Source organism: Anopheles coluzzii, chromosome 2 (assembly GCF_943734685.1).
Source record: "Anopheles coluzzii chromosome 2, AcolN3, whole genome shotgun sequence".
In the NCBI taxonomy this organism is placed as follows: Eukaryota; Metazoa; Arthropoda; class Insecta; order Diptera; family Culicidae; genus Anopheles; species Anopheles coluzzii.
In genome coordinates this window covers 12,560,275-12,586,976 of record NC_064670.1, presented here as the reverse complement: position 1 = coordinate 12,586,976, position 26,702 = coordinate 12,560,275, and the positions used below count along the sequence as shown (strand labels likewise).

At 46.7% G+C, this 26,702-nt stretch overlaps 2 protein-coding genes across 5 annotated transcripts in view; one reads left to right on the top strand and one right to left on the bottom strand.

The window, feature by feature from the left end:
• The window catches only part of LOC120948986 (cardioacceleratory peptide receptor-like), a 52,052-nt gene extending 26,666 nt beyond the window's left edge, over positions 1-25,386 (bottom strand). Inside the window, exons 1-2 of one of the 4 annotated variants that reach the window (XM_049605195.1) lie at positions 24,971-25,386; positions 22,041-22,552 (exon numbers count right to left, since the gene is read on the bottom strand). The gene's annotated coding sequence lies outside the window, so the exon portion shown is untranslated. The remainder of the gene's footprint in view (positions 1-22,040; positions 22,553-24,970) is intronic. The other 3 variants (XM_040365899.2, XM_040365900.2, XM_040365901.2) reach the window with 3 other exon arrangements.
• Positions 14,238-18,340, top strand: LOC120948987 (procathepsin L-like). The gene is made up of 4 exons (XM_049605196.1): positions 14,238-14,920; positions 15,023-15,175; positions 16,532-16,822; positions 16,984-18,340. The coding sequence occupies exons 1-4, from the start codon at positions 14,582-14,584 to the stop codon at positions 17,158-17,160; spliced, it is 960 nt and encodes a 319-aa protein (XP_049461153.1). The 5' UTR covers positions 14,238-14,581; the 3' UTR covers positions 17,161-18,340.
• Positions 25,387-26,702: the final 1,316 nt, after the last annotated feature.

The following is a 26,702-nucleotide window of genomic DNA, read 5'->3' as shown; positions in this document are numbered from 1 at the left end:
TCATTCAACCTATAATCATTTTATAAAAAAAAAACATTAAAATTAAATAACATTCTTGCTTTTCAACGCAAGCAAATCGTTGAAAATTTACTCAAATTGCAAGTGTTTCATTTTTAAGTCCGTTTGATCTGGCACTCAATCAAGTTTGACAGGTCACGAGGTTCCACGGCCGAAGCTAAAAGCCCAATCAATCAATTTCTCCCACAGTTTTTCTTTGTGCGCTTTTGAGCACAAATCTGATTTGTACGTGAAAACCATGGTAGCCCTTTGGGATGCAAAGAAATGAGAGAAAAAGATGTAAATGAACTAAAGAAAAAAAAACACACGATGAAAAGACATAAACACAACAGCAATTTCGATCGATCCACACGATCCCCCGCGTTTCGGGCGGAAAGATTGATCGAATGTCACGTTCAAATGAAATCAATTATGTTAACCGACGGAAGTAAGAAAAGTAGAAAGACGTCCAGCAAAAAAGGCGCGTTAGAAAAGCTTTCAAAAACTGAAGCTTAAAGCGCTCCGGTCCGTTTCGAGTTTTACCTCAGCGTGTGGTACGCCACCCTCAAAAGGTCTAAAGGCCTGGCGGCTGCTCCCTACCCGGGGGCGGCATGAAATGGACTCCCACGGGAGGGATTTATCTCGCGCTACCGGCTCCGGTAATTACCGGTTTTGATTCCGCGCGGGATTAGCGATGATCCAGATTTTCTGTTTATGGCTGTGGCTGTAAATTTTAACGACCCATAAACCCGGCGTATGCCTCCCGTGGCTCTCCGCCCCCAACGCGGGTTCTGGGCGTGTGGCGGTGAAATGGAAGGTAGCTACAGTAGCTTGGCCGGCCAGCAGCGCGCGCTTTTGCTTCCGGTGTACATATTTAGCAACAGTGCCAGACAGTGTACGATGGCCGGGCAAGTGGTCAGTGGAGTGCAAAAAAGTGGAGACCAGCAGGCTCAGTAAACAAATTACTTTCCACGTGCAAATGCTCATTAGAGTAAGTGCTTAATTACTTGTCGCCTGCCAGTTTACAGTTCGGAAGGGTCATCATTTAAAGTCTAAATTTAGCAGCGCGCGGGGTAGAAGTAGCACTTGTGCTAATTGAGATGCTCTTCCCCGGTGTGTCTCTAATTTTAGCCCAAGCCCATTGCAATCGTTTTCTCTGATTATGAATGGAAATTATGCTAAGGATTCTGCTTGCAGTTGAAGTAACTGCAAAGACAATATTTTGTAACCACTGAGCCGTTTTGTGTTGCGCCAGGGAAGTAGAAGTAATTACAAAAGCAATTAAAACGCAAGTGATCAAATCCAAAAATCATCTTTGCATCATTTGGCAATAAATAACCAATGATAAACAATCCGTTGAGCAGCATTACAATTTACCCGTCTGCAATAAGGAATTATGCTACCTTAATCAAAAGCTACCGGAGGCAAAATTGGTTTTTAATTTAATATGCCAACCCTGCAGCGATGAAACGCTGCAACAAATTGATATTAATTCCCAGATATCAAACCGATTGATTATTTTATACCCTCCGGTCAGTATGTGTGTGTGTGTGTGTGTGTGTGTGTGTGTGTGTGTGTGTGTGTGTGTGTGTGTGTTTTTCTGTTTTTGTTTCGTACGAACCACAACAACACGATCTCACCGGCAGCAACACACACCGCGCCCGTCCGCGTAACGTCAACAAACAAATTAACTTTCCAAATTCAGTACCATTTCTCACCCTGGGGCCACCGTACCGTCAGGGCCTCTCGGGGACAGGTGGTGGTGTTGGACGCCCCAGCGCCAGCGTGTCATTTAGTTCAATTCGTGCCCATAAATCAATACCCGGGCCCCGGCCCCATTCATCTGTCAGCGAGATTAATCGAACCCGATCGCGTTTGGAGTGGCAGGTAGCGGGCATCGACTTAAGCAAACACCGGCTTTGACACATTGCCACGGTCGGGGGCAGGGGTTTGGGTGGGACACACACAGAAAAAAGCACGATAAAGATGTGTGGGAAAACAATTTTGGAAGAAAGAAGATAAAAAAACCTCCCACGGGCAGTCCAAAACAACCGAACCGAATTGACAAGAGGAGAGTGTTTGATGGTTTTTTGTCGTTTTTCTTACCCAACAAAACACCTTTTCCGTGCCAGGGGTTCTTGGTGGGTGGTTCGCCTTTTGACCTCGTGACCAAAGGCCCATTTACCGAGAAGCTGCACACATCACAAATAAACGGCTCCAAACTGGCCCCAAAAAAGCCCCCCCAGCCTGTGTAACCGATTCCGGCCTCTCCGAGCGATCGACACCGTTTACATAATTCGTACATTAATTTAATGCCACCCTTTTTTGTGGCCGTTCCCCCCCCCTCCCCCCTTTGCTGGGACAACTTCCGGCCGGTTGGAAGCAACGGAGCAACAAGATTTACGACGGTCTCGTGGCACTCGAGGCACCGCAAGCCCGGTGTGTCGCGTACGATGACGACCTGCTGAAGCGGATCGGGCAGGCAGCATCTTCGCAATGAGGATTACGCCTTGAAGGCACACACACACACACAGAAACGAAAACAATCGTTAAGCTGAAACAAATTCATCAACCATAAAAAAGCATAAACATGATACGGCTCTCGCTAGAGCATAAGCAGCAGATCTCGGAATCGGGCACCCATGTACGGCGCAAAATGTTTATTTATGTGCTTACAGGCGCAGCCGATGTAAGCGGCTTTGATGAAGAGGAAACGATAACATGTACCGGTATGTTTTGGGGAGGCCGGTAAAGAAGAACCTACACACAGAAACACACGCTCGCGCGATAAAAGGTACAAATTAAGTGGAACGAGGGAATCACACAAATCGTACCATCGCAGCCAAAGCCGCAAACATTCGGAATGCGAATGGAATTGGAAACCGATAGCTTATGCTGCTTTCGGCACAAAAGTTTCGTGCGTTCCAGCTATGAGGTATGAGGTAAGAGGGTGGGGGGGGGGGGAAATAAACCCACCCAACCCAGCTGGCCATTCCACCGGTGTGCGGCATTTGTTCCGCCAATAAAGCAATTATCGTCACCTTCACGATCTTGACACTGATTCGGCAACGTCGTCGTCGCCGTCGTCGTTGTCGTAGGCAACGACGAATTTTGTGGCAGGAGAAGGTCGTGAACCACACTCCCCTCGTCCTCGACTTTTCCTCCACCGGGCACACGCGTAAATGAGGAATTTGCTATTGCCCGCAGCAGAAAAGCATTGGCACGACCTGTCCTTTCCCGGACCGAACCCGGAACCTGTCCCAGGCGGCGGTGTGACTTTTATGTTCCGATCAAAGCGTTTATGCACTTATGGGTGAATTGGCGTACATTTTCGGGCGAAACGTTCGATCGTTTCGGGGTGGGAATGTCAATGGCAATTAAAACACTCCATCGCATCCCATCCCTGCCCCGTTCACTGACACGAGCGTCGAGTGAAACCATGTGACTAAAGTGGTGGTAAGTTATTTACTTTTCACCTCGGGAAAGGGTCTTCTTTGCATCGTGTTCAGTGTGCAGTGGGCGCCCAAATGTGGCTGGTAGTTAAGAAGCATACAAAGGCATACGCAAAAAACAACCTGTCCCTAGCCAATCGACCATAGGTGCTTTTGAAGCAATTGACACTTTTGCAAGGGTCGTTCAGTTCAATCGAGCGTATTTTTGTGCTTATAAATGCAGCTCGCTGCGTGATAAAATTTTACGCAAACGCACGCGAAGCAAAATGTCAAATGTGGAGCAAAACGAAACGAAATCATCAATGGGAAATGTCAGTGTGGCATTTCTGTATTGTGCAGTGCATCGTATAACATTTTACACATTGAATATTTACAAAATAATAAAACGAGTTTTTACCAAACGAGATTTGGTAAACTTCCTAATTGACATTTTCGAGCACGAATAATCGGGAATTCGAGCAAATTCCCTTAAACTGGAGCCTTAAATTTCCCTTAAACTGCACCAGTTTCAGAGAATTTAGAAAAAGTCCTTTAAAATCATCAGTGATACGGCTTAATCGTTGCTTTCTTCTAGATTCGCTCGGAAATGATGTTTCCTATCGTTATAGTTGGTCGTATACCCATTTATACTTAAATAATACCAATTTTTTATAGAATGACGTCACACAAAATGAGCTTTTGTTTTCATCAAAAACCATAGCTATGAATGAAAAATGAGCTCGACGGCATCGTTCATCGATAGAAGAAAGTTTAATTTACGAACACACCAAATCTTGGCGCTTTGAACACACTTGATCACACACAAATCAATAATTTCAGGTGTATCGAGTACTGATCGAGCAGATATGGAAAAACAATTTCGAGCAAATGTCACTTAGGATGTGCGAGTTAATACGCGCGAGGATTTACGCAGACACAGAGTCAAATCGTTTATTTGCTTCTTCTAGAACTAGATTGTCCCATTTTAACCGGAAGTAATGCATGAAACCAAAAAAAATAAGGTAAAAATCCATATAGAACCTAACTCATCTCAATCTCTTCTCCCACGTGCAGTCCTTCTTCGCTAACTGATACAGATTTAACTAGGCAACGCGGGACGTTTGTAAGCCGATTTAACGTGATTAATTATCAAACCACGTCGTCACCACAATCCAGGCAAAATTGGCGGCTAAAACAAACATTCATCTCTCTCTCTATCTCTCTCTCTCTCATTCTCTGCCCTAGAAAACTGTCATTTGCAAGACTCCACTTGTGAACTAATTTTTTGTTGTTATTGATTAATACCATTTACTGAGCCACACGACCAAATCATGAGCGTAGGAGGGCAAAAAGCGCCAAATGTGATTAAACGGAGTTATGGTTCATAATCCAGCTCAACCTGTCCTGAGCTTTCTCAGCCCAACATTGAAGTGGGCTTTTTTCCGTTTTCCTGCCAATGATAAATGAATCGTGGATAGCCTTCATCATCCGTTTACCACAAAGAAACCAACACTTCAGCCCTTTTTGTGTGGGTCCGGCGTCTTCTGGGACCGCAGTTACTATGGGCATCGATTGTGGACCGATTGAGAAATATGGTGGGAAAAAATTGGAATGCGTAGCCCTTCATACCTTCTTTTCTTTTCACACACACACAAGCCCAGTTTCTTTAGTGCCATGCACCAAACCACAGCTCTTCGGAATAGCTTCGTCCGAAAAAGGCAAAGGGCTCGTCGCTTAGGGTGTGCAAAATGCAAAAAAAGAAGGTGTAATACATGCAGCATGATTTCATTTTCTGGCAACATAAGGTGCTTGCGGGGACAAAAACAAGCATTTATTGCAGCCCCCCATAGCCCAGTACCCTCCGCCGCATAACCAATCATACTACAACATCCAGCACGGATGCACGACCCGTGAATGCTAATGCAGTTGTTCCAGCTGTCATGCAAAGTGTCATTGTGCTTCATCGCTTCATCGCCGGACAACATAGGAAAGCACATGTAACCCAACTCAGCACTTTTTTTATGGTCACAGTTTGTAACCTCAACACCCCCAAAAAGCTGATCAGCATGCATAGATTAGGCGAGCCCGAAACCGGCGTGACGGATTTGCTTTCAAGATTGAATAATTCATACGGCAATATGTCATGCGGCTGGGGATTGCGTTGGGGCGGGCAAGGTATCGGGTACCGGGAGATTCTACCACTGCGACTCGAAGACATCGCCAGCACATGATCCGTGGCTGCATGGGAAATGCATGGCAGCTACAGCTGCGAGCAGCCGTACGCCTGGCCCAAACTTCGCCGTTCGCCGAACGACACACCGGTTAAGCCGAGCGTGACGTCTTCGACTTGCAAATGTCAGTACGGTGCACGCCGGGATTGATTGATACTTATAATCAATTTTCCTATTAAGGTAATTCCCTGCTGCTTCCGGCGTGATGCTCGTGCTGGCGGCAGGTACAGACCGCCACGGGGGAAATGCTCGCGGGGACGCAAACTCTCGCTAGTGAAGTCGCTCGCACGACCACAATGTAACCACCACCAGTTCAGTCAATTGGAATGATTGTTTCGTGTGTCGCAGGGTCGCGCATTTGGTCGCTCGGAACCACCCGAAATGGGCTTTACCGCTGCTGCTTCTTCTTCCACCTCCACCGTCACCAATCTTACTGGCTGTTTCTAGCGTAAAAAGGGCTGCCAGGGGCTGTGCTTACAACATTTCCCGCCCATTAATCATAGTTGAACGTGGCACCGCGCTTTCGCACTATACTCATCACAACGTGACCGCTTTTGGGAGTTATTTCCCCCCCTCCCCCTCCCCTCCTTACTGCTTCCTGATTTTGTTCTCATGTAGCCGTGAATTAGGGCAGAATGTTGTTTTTTGCCGCACGGTAGTTGTTTTATTATTTCTTAGAAACTCCTTCATTCCAAGACGACAGAAAGGCACAGCATAGAAACGAATGCCAATCTGCTGTAAGCTGTAGCTCGGCATCGGGGGTTTTGCCCGTCAGCATTCAGTGCTGTTTGAGTGTGTGTGTGCGTGTTTTTTTTTTCGACTAAACAATTTTTCCTCATTTTCCGCCCTCGATCACACGATGTGTGTACGTGATCTAGCGAGATTGTTAAGACGATTAGCGGGGGAAAAACTCCGTCGTTTCTATGAAAATGAAAAACCCCGGTAAAGCGTAGCCAACGGCATGACATCTTGAGATCGGTTTTAGCCGTGGTGTGTTGTTTTGTGTTGCGGTGTTGATGTGATGTCGTTGGAAGCGAGGCAAACTGTGAGCAAGAAATGTACACCCAAAATGATATTTCCTCCGCATTCTTAGAAGAAAATGGTCGCTGTCAAACGGGCAGACGGGCAAAAACAACAAGCTGACCCTTTTTCTAGTACCGTGGGGCCGATTTTTTTGCTGTCGATCGATGGCCATTGGTCGCCCCGGAAAGCAAGTCACCCCACCGGCCCTGTCACAGTGGTATTTCATGACGTAGGCGTTGATGTGTTGGCCTGCTCTTGAACATATGTTTCGTTGTTTTAGGGGGGAGGGGGCAGTTTGTTGTAAGCAAAACTATTCCTCAGCTCCTGCTGGGAAGTGATTTATGTTGTGTTGTATTTTTTTACTAATTATTTACACAGTTGTCACGCTTGTTAGATATGAAATAGTGCTTACAAAACCCTAACAAATGAGTTTTTTTTTTTGCAAAAAAACTCAACACAGTTCTTTTCTAGACAAATCAAAGCCATTGAAAACGAACAGGAAAACAAATATCATCGGAACTTGATACTGATCAAGCGAAAAAATACTATTCTTCATGATTGCACAAATTCCCAACAGCCCAACCGTTTGATTCCGTTTATATCCACTCTTCCCAGCCTGGTACCCAGGCCGATATCCAATATCGTGAGAATTCCAGCTGCACGAGCATATTCGTTTCCATTTCCACTACAATAAATCAGCACTACTCATCATTCCCCCAGTCTTTCGACTGGCCTACCCAGGGCCTACAGCATTACTGCTAAAAATATCCCAACCCTAACGAACCATCTTTCGATCACTATCCGCCAACGCACCGAACCGAACAGCTTCAATTATTCCTCCCCCATCTTGCACTGCGCCGTCGCCGCTGCACTACTACCGCTCCAAATTATTCGCTCCAGTGCAACGCTACCAATCTCAGAGCTGCATCTCGAAGATGCAGCCCCAGTCCTGCCTATTACCGGTAGCAAACCTACCGAACAATTTAAATGAATGTTTCAATCAACTTTTGTCGATTCGTGGGAGAAATTATGTCCCCGCGGCGTCGTCCCTCCCACTACAATATTATCGTGACCGAAGCGATTTCCCTTCCGACGCAGCAAAGCCAACGGCAGCAACAGCAAAAGTGATGAAGTTTGAAATACGGTGTGGACGCACGCCAAGATAAATGGGACGCCAGCGGAAATGACACGGTGACTCTCTTGGCGGGAGACGACAGCATCACAGAGTGATATTGCTGGAGCGCACCAAAACACGGCGCAATGCGTGTGCAACGTCAACGCCTCTTCAGAAGGTGCAGCAGGGTCAAGCTGATATGATTTATAGAAGTGCAGTCCGACCCAACCAACAAACAAAAAACAGATATCCATACCTTCTTTTACGGCGAAATGTGCCTCTTTTTTGGGGAGGAACTGCACGTCTTCATTAAGCCCGGTACGGTTCGAGCATGTTAAGTAGCGATGATCGCAGGCAATGCACTCTCCATCCAACCGCAACCGGGTCCGAGCGCTATTGTTCCCCCGAAAAAACCGGAACAATTCCATACTTAAAAGGCAAAACGAATATAAAAACACACACACAGAAACGACAAGAATAAATTCTGCTCAGCCTCCCGGCAACCAAAGATGGTACGGCAAGCGCGACACGAAATCTGCTCCGGCCCCGAGACGTTTTCGTGCGACGTGAGACAGTGATTTATTTCCCGGCCCCGAGCTCTTCCCTTGCGTGTTCGCTGCGCTGGCCTGGGAGGTTGAAAATATGTACCTTTTAACAGCTATTCAAATGTCAACCAGCGGTGCATGATGTATGTTTGCAGGCGCTACGACCACACTGGCGTGTGTGTTGGCGGCATTTGGAAAGCATGGTTGCATCGGGCGATCGGGTATGCATAGCGTGTGAAACAAAAATGCATTTACTTATGAGCCGTTTTTGTTTTGGAAACAGAAGAGATATATTTACGGTGTAATTTTGTCTTTCTCATGCCGTGCATTAAAGCAGGTACGGATTTCCGTTTCAGCTCAATTAGTATTTGGAATAGGGGTACTATTGATGTAGCAATTGCAACGAGAAAACTTCACGCGCAGAAAGAGTTTTCCTTTCACTCAAGAATCTTTAAACCACTGTTTGGGCAAAGTGTGCTGCAAGATCGAAGCCAGCAAGACAGCCAGCACGTTAAATTGCCGCGCTATTGCCAACCGATCCCGGCCCGGAAGTTTGTCCTCCCCCACGATCCACTTTCATCCGTCGGTTGGAGATCGTGGGCACACTCACATTGTACAAATTGTGTTGAATAATTTTCACGTTTATTTACCTTACCATTAGACCGGCTCGATCCGGTTCCGGTGCAAAGCAAACCCGTGTCCGCATGACGGTGGCGGCGGAGACGGAAAACTTCATTTCACATTATTTATCCGGAAGCCCCGCACTGGCTCCTTTTGAAGTGGCAGCAACGCAAACAAACAGAAGTGACATAATCCTTCGCTCTACGGGCGGGGAGGAACAATCTCGGTCCCGTCCCGGGGTGAAGTATGTACAGAATTGCTTCTCTTTCCTGCATCCGTAATCGGATCTGGTTAATGCTTGATGCCAGACTATCAGAGAGTGTGTTAAAAGTAAATGCTATTAAACTAAAGCAATCTTGAAGAGTACTTTGGATCATTAATTGAAATAGTTTGATTCAGGAAAAGGCTGTTGAGCGGTCATGAGCAGTGCTGCAAAATGTCAATGTTGTTGAGGAAATCGTATTCCGTTTAGCATACGTGCGCGCGAGAGAGAGAGAAGGAGAGAGAGAGGGAACTTAATCGTTGTTGCCGTGCGCTGCTCGACGAGAGAGCGCTACGCGCTGACCGAGAGAATTCTTATCAGCTTAATCAGTCGCGTTCTGAACTCTGACCCGATCAGTAGCGTTCTGATCCCCATACCAAACAGTAGCGTTCTGATCCCCGTACCAACAAGTCGCGTTTTGACCTCAGACCCAAAAAGTTGCGTTCTGACCAATCAGTTATAAAGTGAAATAAACTTGTGAATTAACATCTTGCAAACATATACAGTGTTCGAACAATTCAAAGTGCATATCACATCTAACCCCAAATCCCCTACAAATGTCATAAAAAATTTGATTGAAACAAAATCCATATCAACGTCACGTTCTCAATTATGATAATCAGAGGTGATACTCAGAACGGTTGGTGTGACTAATACATGCTCATGACATCTTTGCAACCATTGCTTGGGCAGTCACTATGTCACGACTTTTTTTTTGCTGTGATCAGTTTGGCACAATGTCACTAACATAGTCATGACAAATTCCGGCTGAAACAAAATCATTTGAGCGTCACGAGCTCTACTGTGATGATCAGAGGTTGGTGCGACCATCACATGCTTGGTGACATTGTGTGCAACAAACTTTTGATCTGGGAGATATACGGTGCTTGCGAGTGGCTCCAAGAAACATAATGAGCATGTTTGCTTGTTCTGTTTGACCTGACAGAGAATCAAAACAGACAGAAAGGAGAAAGCATGCTCATTTTGTTGCTTGAGCCCTCATGCTAAGCATATTCCAAGAATGTCGTGATTATCGCCGACAAAAATGTCGTGTCCAAGTGAGTGACCATGAGTTGGGTGCTAATCAAAATGTCACCAAGCATGTGATTGATCCTCTAACTGTTTGAGTATAGTCACTGATCATCTCAGTTGTGTACGTGAGCTGATTTGAGCTTCGTTTCAGTCATGAGTGTTGGCGACTGAAACAGTGGCATTGGGCAGGACTGTTCACAGCCAGAAAAAAATCATGATTATGCTTGCGCCGGCATTAAGCTAAGCTTGTCAGTCAGAGTATCGCGTTGGACTCAAGAATTCACATGTCGTGTTCAGCATGTCATGGCGCACTTTTATTGACTATCAGCAATGAGCATCAAGCTATCACGGATATGTTTATTGTTTTCGTTGGTGAAAATCTCGTGATACTCATGATATTTTACAGCACTGGTCATGAGTTCCCAGTCTCCCCAAGTGCCTTAGTTGGATAGGCTTGATTGTTGAAGTAAATGTAAAAAATGCGTTTTAAATCATCTCATCAAAAATACACAATAATGAACCGAGCCGAAGAACAAGTCATCGTGCTCACCATTATTCTTCAAATTACGAATAACTTTAAAAAAGACTGTCCCTCCCACCAAACAGAGATCCACCTCTATTGGGCATCCGGGAGAAGGTGCGTGCAAGTGCTACCGAATGCGAAGAAGTTCATAAATTACTCCCAATTAGCAGCACACCGACGAAAACGTGCATCGACTCCGTTGAGTGTGTTTATTGTTGCTCTTTTTATTTTATTTGTCACCAAAGCAACGTGATGGCTGGGTTTGGTTCCCGTTCGAGAGAGACAAAAAAAAACCAGCAATAGCTCCAAAATCGTGTCATCGTCCATACCGCGCTTGGCGCCATCCCTCCGTCGCGGAAACATGCGTTTAATTTCGTATTCAGCAAGCGGCGCTTAATAAATTGCATTTGGTTGATTTCAATTACCACGATTGATTTTTTAACACCAGCCAGAGGCAGCAAAAAAACAACCAAAAAGCCACACAGTCTGTGTATGTTTGTGTTTGTGCTTCGGCTTCATTTGTGTGTTCCATTTATCACCTCCCCTCCCCCGCAACAACACGCAGTGCTGTGGTTCGATTAAAGCAAGATAAAATAAACACGCGGGCAAAAGGAGAAGAGCGAAAAATGGAAACGGAGAAGAAAAAAACAAGAAGCACTCCAACAAATTTCCAAACATCCAAACACCAAATGTGTACTTGATGCGGTTGATCGATTGATCATTAAGCGAATTTATTATCCCCCCGCCCTGCCACTGGATTGCGCAGAGGGGGCGGGGAAAAAATGGGCCCACCCGGCCCTATATAACCGCGTTGCGCATGCAAACGATTGCGGACGGCAAATAAATATTGTATTATTTATTTTCACACCCATCGCCGGCCCACCCCCACGCCCGCTCTAGGCATGGGACAGCAGCGCCAGTGTGGGACTTTTTTTGCGCGCTTTTTGCACGATTTCGAAGTGTTTTATTTCATTTTTTTAAACACATCAATTGCAAGGGACTATTCTACTGTGCTTGTTTTTACTGCATGAACTATTTATTTTAATGCTGTGTTATTTAATGTATCTATTTACTTGTCATGCACTCCTCACAAACGGTTCCATCGATGGAGCCGCCGTTCAGTGTGGTGAGTGCCAGTAAACGGTTCATTTCAGCCACGAGTAGAACATTCCCTAACGCAGCTACTCAATTTACTCCACAGTGTGCAAATGGCGCTTCATAAATCTTCTTTTAATAACGTGCCTACCGCAAACTGCTAAACTGCACACATTCTGTGGCATTCAGTGTTAAATAGAACAGCCCGTACGCCAATGATTATTGCTCAAGCGCCATCAATTACGCAGGCTGCTTTCGGGAGACAAAATAGACTGGCATGTATGCAGCTTATTTGAAAACGCTGCAGGAACTTCATAGAAAACGTTAACAGAACCTATTTTTCAAGCAGTTTCAATAAAAACCCTCCACAAAGCAGGCACCTTTGGGTGTATTTTTTAATTAATTTTCATCTTTTCACCTTGCAACGGCTAGTTAGCTCATAATAGAAGTTCGTCAAACTGCAATAAACCCTTTATTACATTGTTGAAACATCCAGCCAACCGTTCCATAAAGCTACACCTCCCCCCCCCCACTGCCCCCTCCTTTCCTTTCCTCCAACTGCCAACTGCCAGCTGGTTGCAGCTTCTCCACGTGACGGCTTCCTCCAGCCAGCCAGTAAACAATGGGGCCCGCGTGTACGTTTTCCTCGCCGGTATGTCACACTGGCCGCACATCAGCTTTCAGCTTGAAAAGGACGACGTTTCGAGTTGTCGAAACCAGCGCGTTCCTTTCCGGGAAATGCAACCCCCAATTGTGCGTGCTTTCCCGCCCTCTACAAGAGGTTTCGCTAAGCATTCACGCGGGCGCGCGCTCGCGCCATTGTTCCGATGGAATCGAAGCGGTGGACACGTTTGTTCACACCGTTGAATGGTTTCCGTTTCGTCGCATACTGTTTTTTTTTTGTTGTGTTCAACCATCTGCCCCACCCCCCCTCCCCCCTACTACCCTTACCTAAAATCCACCTATCCATCAACATACACTTTTCGCAATTCGTGTAGCATCAACCCATTCTGCGCCACGCGAGAAGGATGCAAGATGGATGAAAGCCAAATGGGGGGGGGGGAGGAAAGCAACACACACACACACACACCCAACCTAAACGACCTGTCAAAACCTGTATGACTGGTATTGGGAAATGTGCCACAGGAAAATGCGCTCCGGGCGGAAAGCCGGCGGCACTCATTGTTTGCTGAATGACGGGCACGTGCCTCTAATTATGCTGCGAGAATAAGCCGGCGAGCTGGATGTGAAACAGGGATGCGGTTTGTTTTTTGTTTTTAATATTTTCCCTCCATGCATTATGAGCCGAAGTGTTAGTAGTGACTGTAAGCCGTTCGATGAGTTTATTTTTGGCACAGAGAGGCCCCTCGCTGGTTGGATGGCTGATGTGGGTGACAGGAGCGAAAACACTGGCCCCGAAGAGCACGGAGGACGTCGATGCAATCGTGCTACGGAACTCGTTACGGAACTCGTAGTTAGTAGGCAAGCCAGAAACATAATTAAAATAAAAGTGTGCGAGGGTGTGAGTAGCGGGTCGCTCTGACCACCTACGCACTGCCGGCTAATTATGGTTGAAACATTCTTGTTGTAATAAATTACATCTTCAGATGAAACCGATGCTAGCGTTGTGTTGGTGTGGCCGTGGAATTGGGGACAACAACTCACCCAGTTGGGCAAGCGAAAAATTCAAATGAATTGTTATGAAAGCTACCCTTGAGAATGGAAATGAAAATTGGAAACATTACATATAGTGTAATTAAACTAAAAACAGGACTAACAAACAAATGCTTACGAAATTCCCACTAACTGTTGCCTGTACCAGGAAACTTTTATCACTGCTTAGTGATACTGCTTTTTGCTTGGGGTTTATAAAATTCCTAAAAAACAATAAACCTTTCCAATTTCTATACTGTTACTCTTCTTTTTTGTGAAAAAAACTATTCTTATTCTGTCAGTTCAGATGACAGAATAGCAACATATTGGAGAGGTGAAACCGTTCATTAGTCATCTTTCACTAGCTAGAGTGATGAGATTTTGAAATTGTTTTCAATATCGTCCAAAAACATTTCTGACTAATTGACAATTAACATACTTCCGTCCTGAGCTACTTTTTCTACAAAAAAATCTAGAATTGTGTCGTAAAAACTAGGCTACGCGATAAAACGAACAAAGTCAATGCGTAATGAAACACACGAGAAAAAACGGTCACAAATACCAATTGGCGTTATTGTTCCGGTTATGAGTTTGTAAAGAAGTAAAACCCACTAAACTAACCCTCGGCCTTGCCCGACGGAGACGAGACGACAAAAAAACAAACAAAACAATCCTTCCGCTGACGACGATTACAAACAAGCACGACGAGACAAACCCCCACCAAAAGGTGTACGTGAGTGGGGAAAAACAACAACATATTATATTGCAAAGACTGGCGCTACGTAGCCAATCGAACGGAACGAAAATGAGAACGCAAAATAGGGGCGACCGGTAATAAAGTGCAAAACAAAAGCAACTTACATTCAGACGACTAATTTCGCTGACAAAAGCAAACACTCGCACCCAATGCTTCCCTTGGCAGCGGGCGGTCAGTACTGCGGTGACCACAGTTGGGTTTATTAATTTGCCAGTTGCTCGCCGGCTTAATAGCTCGTTAAACGTCGCGCGCCCGCCCAGACCAGTGAAGCCGGGCATCGGGCCGACAGTTCGCATCATGCACATTCGCCACAGTCATTTAATCCTGTACCTTACCGTTGTTGGTGGGTTTGTGGTTGCCGCGGATTTTCCACCCCAGCGGCACAGCCCGAAACGCGCTCGGAAGCAATCGCAAACCGCGATCCTGCAATCGGTCGGTAAGCGATCGCACGGTAACCGAGACGCGTTGGTTTCGCTGTCCGAGGAGCTGGAGATGGTGGCTGCCGCAGAAGCGACGACCGTCTCCAGCAAGAAAGCATCGCCAGCGGCGGTTGCAACGCCCGGGAATGCCACCGCAGCAGCAGCAGCACCTGTCATCACGACCACAACGGAAAGTGATTTGTTTCGGTCGTACATGGTAAGGCGGGAGGATGAGGCGCACTCCAATCGCCCACACGAGTAGCATTATCCATTACCTAACCATCCCCATCCGTGTACACCACGTCCTTTACATCCTCAGCAAACGCACCGCAAGAAGTACTACGCCAAGTATCGGGCCGACCGGAGACGGTCCGCGCTGATGGAAAACATGCAGGAGATCCAGGAGCACAACAAAGCGTACGAGGCCGGCAGCAATCGATTCCGCATGGCACCGAACGCGTTCGCCGACATGGTAAGCATACTACTACTCCGCTGGCAATCAATTATGCTCGGCTCACCGAATCCAGCGAACGAATCATAAAAGTCAGAACTGCGAGTGACGAGGACGACGGGTTAACAGCAAATAATACCAGCGAATGCTAGTGGAAATGTGTGTGTGTGTGTGTGCACAGCAAATGGCAACCCTAACCAGGGGGCGGAAAATTTAAAACCTTCCGTAGGAAGCCGCCGTCCGCGTGTGGGTGTGCACGCCGAATTAACGGATGGTTTACCATATTTTGGGGCAGGTACGGGAAACTGATTAGCATTACATTACCAGACAGGCCGCGAGATAAGAGGCGTGGGTGTGTTTGCGACGTTGTGTCGGTGGGTTGTTATGACAATGGATACCGACCTTGCACGTTTGATGGTGTTCTATATTTTCTAATCCAGCCAGCCAGACCTTGCTCGCCGTCGGCAGTAATGCTAATAACACCGTAATGTCGTTACGGGTGCATACATTTAGGCGCTTTAAGGTGCGTGTGTTTTGTAGTACGATGTTTTGGAAATGTATTGTGCTGACGAACTAAATTATAGCAAATATCGTATTTTTTTATTTATAATCTGTTTAACTGTTCAAGCATGACAATCATAGTACAGATCATTCCTTATTTGCAATTCACACCGACATTGAAAAAGGGCAATATAAGGTGAAAGTTCCTCAATCCGCCCACCATCGGCAGCTCTCTAATGAACTTCTCGATCAAAATGTTCATGCGAATTGTTATATTCCTCACTCAGCATGATAGACACTCTATCTACAAGCTACATCTATCACTAGTAGTTGCTAGGATTCACCATCGCCACGAAACGTAACCCGAAGGGAAGTCCTTGTGGTCATATTCCGTAACTGCTTGCGCGTAAATTAAACCCCAGCAACTGTTGCACAACTTGCGCTTCGCTTACCGCAACATTCTATCGATGCTCCATGCTCGGGATGGAGCATCACCGATGGGAGGAGAAATTCACACGTTCCGAACGTTGGTCAGTCAGTTCCCTGCACAAATGAACCATTACGAGATGAGCGCACCGCCACAGGGCGGCGATCTAATGTTTCCTCGGTACGGTATTTACTATCCCAAAGCATGTGAGAAAGCGAGGTTTGATTACAAATGTTGCGTGGTTTGCGGTCCGTCAGAGAACCGATTATTACACCCGACACCCGTGTCCTGCCGTCATGCCGTGCCGCAAATGAGACGGAAAAGCACCAAACGGCTAATCGAATGTATCGGACGTATCATCAAACACACGCGTCCTGTCAAACCGTAAATAACGTTCTCCTGCGCTTCTTCAAACTCCTAATCCAGTTTTCAACGCTTCTTCGCCACAGCACAACAGCGAGTACCGCAAGCGCCTGGTACGGCTGAAGACGGACCCGCACCGGAAGGTGGAGCCGGCGGTCGCGGACGAGATCGTCAGCAGCAGCAACGAGCTGCCGGCGGAGCTCGACTGGCGCGAGAAGGGCTTCAAAACGGCACCGGCCAATCAAAAGACCTGCGGCTCCTGTTACGCCTTCAGCGTGGCGTACGCCATATCGGCCCAGCTAATGAAACACATCGGCCGGGTGGAGCTGGTGAGCGAGCAGCAGATGGTGGACTGTTCCACCGCGAACGGCAACTTGGTAAGCGTGTGGGTGTGTGTGCGTAGGAGTAGACAAGACCTCCAAGACAAAGCTTTTGCTTGGTAGCCAAAGGTGTTGCTTTACCCATGGGCCTTCCCAGAAGCCCGTGTTTCGTTTGCTGCACCTGAAGCTTTGCTTGAACCTTTGATTTCCTTGCGCAGGGCTGCGGTGGTGGTTCGCTGCGAAACACGCTAAAGTATCTGGAGCAGGCGGGCGGGGTGATGCGCGAGGTGGACTATCCGTACACGTCTTCGGTAAGTGTTGTTTACCCCACAGAGGCCGTAAGCAGAGGCCGGGGTAAAGGTGGTATATCAAAACGGGGTCATCATTGTATTTGAAATCAGAAAACATTTGCTCAGTTTTGGTGTGTTGTTGTGCTGTGCTGAAGAAGAGGTTCCTCGTCAACACAACACACACCCTGGGGGGGGCAAAAGTAACACTTTTCAGCTAATTTGCCTATGTCGCGGTTGGACAGCAACCTACCTGAATGCACTTCACGCAAGTGGTGGCGCCCGATGCAAAGGGGCAAACAACAAATGAGCGCATCATTTATTTACTGCATTTTTTGTCGAGTGCTAATTGCCCACTTGACTGTACTGACCACACCATCCACCGCTGAGGATGGGCTCGGTAGTGATGGGTGGTGGAGGACGTGAAGCTGCACTTTAAGATGAACGACTGCAGCGGGACAAAAGCAGCAAAGCAAACCGAGGGCTGCGACGGAAACAACGGAAAGAGACAAAGAGTTATGGCCGTACCGATTCCACCGAATTGCATCATTGTGTCGCTTATCGTAATTGATGATATTCGTAAGTACTTTCCTTCGACATGATCTTGCGCGAGACAATAACCCACACACACACACACACGCACACTTATAAATATATCTTAAACACTTTGCAGGGTGAGAGAGAGAGACAGAGAGTTGTGGCGTAGCAACGGGGTAAATTATGAACCCGAAGTTCTCATCATTGCCATCCCGAACGGCATCAACGAACGACAAACACACCAAACGGGAGACAAAAACGGGGACGGGGATGCTTCTCGAGGTGATTGCAACGCTTATGCAGCTTCCTGCCCGTTTTGGATGAATTTATTGGCCCATTTTACTTTTGTCTGTTTTTCGCTTTTACTTCCATTTCGGACGCCTTGCTTGCTTTAAGCGCTACCAGCAAATGCGGCGGAAATGCAACAATATGGTGCCGGTGCCTTGCTGCAATCGCCCGAGCTGAACGTGTACGACCGTTACGACCCGTTACTCTACCGACAGCGACGCCCGCCAACCTGCTTGCCTGACGTACATAATTTAATGCACCTGCAGCTGCATCGAAAACACAAAGCCCCAGCCAGACAACACGCTGACGCTGAGTGCATTGTTGCAGTTTACGCCTACCTACCTATCGGTCTACCAATCGGTCGTGGCGGGATCTATAAATAAGTTGACGGGCGTCTCGGAACAGCAACACAACCGAGCACCGTCACCGGGATGACTGATAACAATCAGTGTCACGCCATCAAAGCTGCCCACCCCCCCCCCCCCCCACCCACCCACGTGAGGAGAAGGGAAATCAATTCCAGAAGGCCCCCGGGGGAAGATGGTTTGGCATTCCAATTAAACCTCAATAAACAGTTCCCCCGCTTATCAGTGGGCGGCGGCAGGCTGGTGTTCCCGTTGCTGGTGAAAGACATGCCCATTAAGCCATGTGTTGCTGTGGGCCGTTTGTCGGACTTCATTAGAGCATTATGTTTGAGGTGAAATAACAAAAAAGGGAAGAATCCAAGGATGTATGCATTTTAATGAGCTTGCAATGTGGGTATAAGCAGCTTTGCCATAATCCTCGCTGATGTAGGTTCCAGTGAAACAAATCCATTTAAACGTTCTTTGTGAGATGTTTTTGGAAAAAAGGTGTTATCTTGCTCCTTTCTTATTAGATTACAGATTGAAAATGTTCGATTCGATCTACCCAATAGGAGTAGTAGTAGGATAGGAGTCATAAAACGAATGTTTGGTAAAACAAAAGCTTTAGCGAACTTTCTCAATACTGAATGGGGACATATGCTCGTCTACAACATAATTGCCTTGTAATATCATCTAAAAAAGAATAAATCGCAATGGATTACTTTCTGTTTACTCGCGCGTCTAATGATCACACACACACACAATTCACTTTCGACCATAGAAAATCGTCTTACGGTGGAACCCGCAAGCAATGAGCATCACTCGACCTGCAAAAACGCATCGTAAAAACGCCTACAGCAACAAGCGACCCTCATAATTCCCGCGCCAAACAGCATCGACACAGACAGCCCGAGGAGAGAGCCAGCCACAAGAGTATGAAAATAAATAGAGTATGAAATCGTCAGCTTCATGCTTGATGGCGAATAAAGAGATCTGCGCTGATAAACAAATGCTCCGATTCCCAGCGCTTGGGCGCTTGGGCGCTGTCCCGCGGCCTTCCATTTTGCGGCCGGAAGGACTAGGCAGATAAAAATGCACCCTCCGGCCCGGCAACATATTCTACGAAATGGAACGCCATGAAACTCTGCCCCAAAAAATAACAAAAAAATCTAAAGCACCCTGTGTGATCCCAAAAATATAGCGATGAAAGCATGAAATTGTACTGTGAAGCTTATCATAGGCATATCACGAGCAGTAGCGAGAGAGTTGGCAGAAAAATAAAAGCTTCCTTTTGTTTGATCAGGACGGGTGGGCTCACAACAAAAAAATGTCATCCTTACTTAGCCGCTCTGGTGCTGGTACACTCTGCTGCTAAGTGCACGATCAGCAGGAAGCAGACCCACACGCAGAACAAGCCGGGGTAGATATGAAGGCCGAGATTTGTATGAAAAAAAGGGGGAAAAATGGTGCGCAATGAGACATATTTTAGCACAACCATCCCCCTATCCCCGTTCCGTTGCCGTCCCTTTGGTGGCACCGTAATCAAACGATCAAACGATTCCCCACAGTGGCACGTGCATGAGCACGCCCCCGGTTAAAATGTAACGTAATTTAAGAGCCGTTTCCTAATGAGCTGGAAGATGATGGATTTGCGTGCCCTTGCTTGACCGCAATGCGTTGAAGTTCCTGGAAGGATGGCCGCCTTTCTGGCTGTGGTTGCGGTAAAGGGATGTGTGGTATTGCAATTTAAAGATAGAACCACCACAATTTGCAACCATTTCCCACTGATCACTTATCCATTTTCGGTGTGCTCGTGTCGTTTCAGCCTGTCTAGACCGGGTCTGGCCAACTTTCGCTCGGATCAGTTTTTTTTGTGTATGCCCAGGAGCAACTATTGATTGGCTTTTTCTGCCTGTGCCAAACGCACGTGCCATTGCACGTTGATTTCCACCCCCACGATCAAAGGCAGCAGCGACCTTTCCCGCGCCCGACTCGAACCATCCAAAGCAAAGGCGTAAAAGCTTCACCTCTTAAGCTTAACTGTGCGGCGCAAGTTTTGCAAGAAATCAATTGTCAACGCACGGTGATGATGCCTTTGAAGCCCAAACGGGTCACCAAACCTTTCAAGTCTGCGCAGCGTTGGGAAGGCGTTTCCTTTATAACCGACGTTCACGACTCGTAGAAACTTTCATTAATATAAATGATACGGGCACGACAGCAAAAAGAAAAATGCAAAAAGAGCGGATACCAAGAGCAAACGGCAAGGAAGTGGGAAAGCAAACTTTGTTGAAAGCAACAGCAACGAAAAAAATGGCAAGGAAATGGCATCCCCACCAGCGAGCATGCTGCAGGGCACGTGTCTCTGGCGGAAAAACGCTGCAAAAGCACCGGTACAGCGGGCTGTACCGCGGGCTTCTTACGTGCGCCACTGCCCCGTTTAAAGGATCCAGCGTAGGATCGGATTGCTCAAATTTCCTGGAAAACAGCATGCGCTTGCCTTGCGTGCAACTGCACGCCGGGGTAAAACTGCACCTAACGGAAAGTTTCTGCAGAAGTGCGAGGCAAGTGCGATGTGACGACGTTGCACTGTTTGAGCATGACTCCACCTCGTCCCCTCGTCCGGTCCCCTCCCTGTGGCCAAGGGAAGCCAAGGTCAATCTGAACGGTTCGGTATTGATGCTCACGGAGCAAAGAGAGTGTTTGTGTGTGTGCGCGTATTCACATTAAAGTGAATCTACTGCTCTAAGTGCTATAATGCTTCGTTACGCCCGGAACCGGTGCGGCACATAGCAGGAACATAGCAGGGAAAGCAAGGAGGAAGTTTACAATACCAGAATGGATGGTTCGGAAAACAACATATTGTGTGCTTCTGTCGTTGCTTTTTTCCCGTTGTACTGCTGGTTATTGTATCAAGACTCGACGAAAACAAGTCGGAATGGGTGGAAAAAAGCGGTTCTGATAGTACTTTTAAAGACGTCCCGATGTGTATCACGTGCAAGCGAAGCGGCGTCGTTATTATCGCTTCCAGCAATCGCTGTTTACAGGTTTGGGTTTGCGAGGAGATGAGAACTTCAGATTGTAAGTCGTTTGTGTCTGACGCATTTTCGCTTGACCATTTCATGCTGATTGCCAATCATTAAATTAGTTCATTTGAATAGAACCAGCTGATGGCTGCTAATTAGAACACATTTACACGGAATGCGACACATCCCTGTATTATCCCGGATTGTTAGTGGCAAATTATTCGCAGAAAATCCTGTCATACATTTGAAATGTTGCGAATGCAAGCTATGTTTTCAGGGAAAAATTTTATCTCAGGCAAACTATGCGGGCAATAGCCATTAAATATGGAGGTTTTTTTTCGTGTTCATACCGTTTTTTTTTGTGACGAGTTTTGATGAAATCGAAAACTCATGAGAAATATAATACAAAAAAATCTTGTCTCTACGATTTTGTACATGTTTTTCCTGCAGGGTTTCCCACGATTCATTGGTCAGTTCCCATGATTTTTTGGTGCGTTCCCACGATCTTTTGATCGTATCCCACAGATTTTTGGTTCGTTCCCATAATTTATTGGTATTTTCCGATTGGATATCAATACAATTGGACCAAACATTTCTGGGAAACGAAAAATTGATGGGAACCAACCAATAAATCGTGGGGAACCCTGTATGTTCTACCCTGTCAAATAGTCAAATTCAATGTGTAAAGACATTTTTACAAAAATTCTAAGTTATGCACTAAAAGCGATCGCTAATCGCGTGTACCAACAAACCCTCGCCTGAATCAGCTGCCTCACTAATTGACACTAACACTTACCTTCCTGACAAACTCACAGCAAAACAGCTCGTCGCCGAAAGGCAGCATCCATATGCAGCATACGCTGTTTACGCTTGGGACGTTGGGGTTGGGACGAGGCGTGGTACGATCATAAAAGTGTGACGCTTTGTCCCGGAGCCACTGGCATGTAACACCACACCCCACCACTACGGCACACACTTGTTTATAAATAATGCTAACAGGGAAAGCACATCAACGCCCGCCGAACGGAATGGCGCGCCCGTCCGCTCTTCGCAAACCCACCCGTGCCCGTTTTCGGGTGGGGAGAACTGTGCACTACTGCACTGCGTTACACCAGCGCACCTCACAGCACGTTACTGCCGACTGTGCATCAAGCAGTTGCCGGAATATAAATATCATTTTTACTGCACATGGCGCACACACACGCACCCGCACAAACACACGCACGGTTTTCTTTTGTTGTCACCTTGTTGCAAGGTGCGTTTTTTGTCGTTTTTCTTTTGTTTTGTACCTTTACAGAGATGATAGCACTGATAAGGGAGAAAGAGGACGCATTGAAGGAGCAAATATGTAAAGAAATCAATCGGGCAAAAAGTGCATCAAAAACAATCTTGCTGCAGAAGAGAGTGCAACAACAGCAACAACAAAAAAACAATCAAAATGTACACACAAACAAAGACAAAAATAAAATATGGAACACATTATAAATAGCGCGCACGTCAAGTATGTCGCCCGCGAGGAGAGAAGAATGTGATTCCCCTTGCCCTTCCCTGCGGGTTTCCCCCTGTGGTTCCCTGTTTCCCCCAAAGCAGAAACAACAGCAACAACGAAAAATGTTGATATAATTAAGAATGCGTTTTTAAATTCGATCGAGGTGTTTTATAAGGGTTGTAAATTTAAACCAACCATCGCGGACCCCGCCATTGCACCGTGGTTATAAATAACCATAAATTGTAAAACTCGACGCACACACACACACACACCGACACATCCGCGACAAATCCAAAAAGTGCATATGTCCGTATAAAAGGATGTAAGAGGAAACAAAAGAAAAGTGACAAAGGAAGAAGAAAATGATTGAAGTCGTCACATCTTACCGGGCGCCTCCATTAAGCGGGCGCGTTGCCGACATTTTGCTTCATTTAATTTCCCTGCCACAAGCGCGGGTCTAATGTTTACCGCTGTCACATTTTACAGCCCCCCTTCCAAAGTGTTGCTTCTATATGGGCAGTGTGTTTATTTAATCAGCTCGTCAGTGTGTCAGTTCTACGGCCTGGGTACATAAATTTCTGCGCGGCCATCGACACCTTCCGCCAAAAAAACAGTGTGACAATTTTCGGCACTTTTTTGCGACCCTCACTCCAGGCAGTATAGAATATAAATAAAGCACACTACTGTGTCGCAGCGCATCTGATCTGCTTCAACACCACCCCTTGGGGGGCAAGAAATCGCTCAATAAAGAACCCTTCGTCATGGATCCATTTTTAAAAGAAGTACCAATTCATTCCATCCAACGCAGCGCGTTACCATGGACACGGATTCCAAGAATCGCCGCGGAGGATATGATCTGCGAAGCAGCAGCAATAGAAACATTTTCCCGCTGGCAAAAACACAACAACCAAAAAAAAAACAAAGTACACGTAGCCAAGCCGCTAAATTCATTCCACATCATCACCGAGCGCTCTGCTGGCATCGCAGAAAATCGCATCGCTTTAAACACACGCACACACACACACACACACAGACCCCCACGCAGAGAGTATCCCGTCGTGCAATAAAAGTTCACCAGCTCACACACTACACTTTCGCTTTCATCTTTCACCGCCCGCCAAAACCGGACCATGAAGAGTGGCTTTTGCTCGTTATTGTTTCAACTGGCTGCGGGGTTTGCTCGTCGATGGAGAGCTGCTGCTGCTGCTGCAGTAGTAGAGTAGTAGCTGCCGGGCGGGCATGCTAAGCACGATTCACTCCACGCCCTCTCTCTCTCTCTCTCTCTCTTTCGCTACATTGTTCGCGCACACTTCGAAATCTAATCCGATGAAAGAATCAGGAAATTTATTTTTCCACAAAAACAGCAACAAAAAACAAAAAAAAACATTGCCCCGAAAGCATCGTTTATTTCAGCCGGAGGGGGCGATACCCAAGTCAACCACCAACTGGAACTTCGTGCACTTGCGCTAGGTCAAGAAGCGCCGGTTCATGCTTTATGGTTGGTTCTTATTTTCCTGCTCGCCCTTCCCTTACGTGTTCGGCGAAGAAATGTTGAACACTTTATATTCTAATTTTCTACACTCACTTTAACCCTCCCGCCCCCCCCCCCCCCTCAAACACACACACACACGCAGTACCGAAACAGAGAGGAACTTCAAAAATTTGACACCAATGTGCAAACATGACCAACTACGGTGTGGTGTGGTCGCAGTGAAGGAAAACGAAAACCCGGCAGCGTCTACTAGGATGTAACAAATGTCACCTTTAAGCTCATAAATTACCCACCAGCCGTTGCTACCCGTGTCGTGGCACAGCCGGAGGCCGGCCTAACACCCCTACCCCCTTTTTTCGGCATGTCATTATGTTTTTACTTCGTCAACCCCCGATGTTTGCTTGCCACACTGGGCGCACCGATTTGGCACCGAGATTATTAAATTACATCGCTTTTCGGGTTCGCCCGTACGTCGAGTGGGTACTACTGTGCGCCCGGATATGAGTGATCTGGGGGGTTCCCATTTGCCACCGCCCCAAACCGAACGGAGCTGCCCCATAGCAACCATCGCACGCGACATTACAGGATAATAAAACGGATACGTTCCCTAGCGGAAACCAAAACTCAGCCCACACTCAGAGAAGAACGAAAAACATGCCGTTTAACATCACTAGCAACAATAAACCCCAAACACACACACACACACACACACACACACACGTTGGTGAGTCGTTCGCTTCCTTACCGGCTTAGCGGAGTGTTTTTTAGCGTGTGCCACAATTTACGTCGAAACCGCGAATGGTGAAGCGTTACCGAAAGGCGTTATCTCCAGCGACACCTAACTCTAACCCGAACGCACAACCGAACAACCGAACCGACCGGTACGACCAACGGATTCGGACTGACTGGCTGGTACTGGCGAGCGAATAAGCGGGTCCGCACAACCCCACGGTGCGCCCGGTTTTGGGGGAGGCCACCGGCAAAAGCAAGAAGCTCGGAGCTCGTGGCGCGCGCGCTGCCCTTGCCGGATGGATGCTCTTTCGGTGCGGATGCTTTCTCTGGCGTTTTCGGGTCGTGCGGGCGTCGGTAGGTTTCTTAGTGCTCTCTCAATCACTCTCTCTCCGATTGATCACTCGATCCGGCTCGAAAGGACGGAGCTGCTGCTGCTGCTGCTGCCTGTGGTTGTTTGAAAACAAAAGCCGCTCGCTTGCTTGCGGCAGAAAGATGGGAGCATTTTGTCGGTTGGTTGGTTGGTTAAGCATTAGAAGCCCATTACTTCTGTTTTGAGGGGATTGTTTTCTAGCGATTATACAGAGCGCTCCCCGGTGTTGGTGAATGTAAATTTTAGCAGACGCTCCAGAACGCAACCTTTTTGCTGAAGCAGATGGCTTGAGGCGAATAGGTAGGTCGGTTCCAGGAGAACTGGTCCAGGGTACAGTGTCCTCAGTGTGTCAGTCCTGTTGAACAGGACAAGATAGATATGGAGCTGTGTAAGTGTGTGTAATTTATCCGTACAATGTCTGATGAAATGATTTGTTTGTTTCAATTTTCAGTTTCAAATGTTAATTCATGATAAAATTCGTTCGGATTCTGAAACAACCGCTGCGTGGGAACAAATGGAAATGAATGGAAATGATTTCTGACGAAGTTTCTGCGCGTTTCTTTCCAATGCGCTGTTCGAAAACCAGTTCAGCGAAATTGAAATAAATTTTGTAATACTCCAAAGACAAGCAAGATGCTTTTACAAGATGATTAAAACGAAATACAAACTTCAAACATCATATCAGTTTGAAGGAAGTGCAACCTGAAACATTCAAATAGTTCATTTAAAGCCAAACATATTTCAAAAATGCTGCGCATGGTTTTTATTTAAAATATTTCAAATACTCCATTAAAAATTAAAACGAAACTGTATAAGTGCATTTGCATCCTACATTTGACTTTGCATCTTCGAAACAACGTGGTACAGTTTGCATTTTATAGTTTGCCTGGTAATTTTTTTTATATATCTTCACATGTTGATTACCTTATTTTTTGTGCACTTTATATACATTTAAAACAATTACATCCATTAATAGGAACGCTCACACATCATTACCTGCCAAACAGTCATTCAAAATCTGGATCGCCCTCCATCGCTCACGCACATCAAAATTCCGGAGTTCGACACCCTTGCTATTCCTTTCCACTCTCACTGTTACTCTCACTGCCACTTTCGCTCTCTCTCTCTCTCTCTCTCTCTCTCCCTCGCGCGACTTCGCGTTCGCGTTTCACTCTCTCACTCTCTTTCGCAGCTCACACTCACCTGTTGCTTCTTCTCGGAAACGCACCGCGCGGGTTCGCGCGCAAAAAAAGGGCGCAAATTCCACACGCGACCCGAAGAGGTGTCGAGACACCGCGTGTCTTTAATTTGTTGTGTGTGTTTTTTTTTCTCTCTCTCTCCCCATTTGCACCTCTCGCCCCCTGGCTGGCACTGT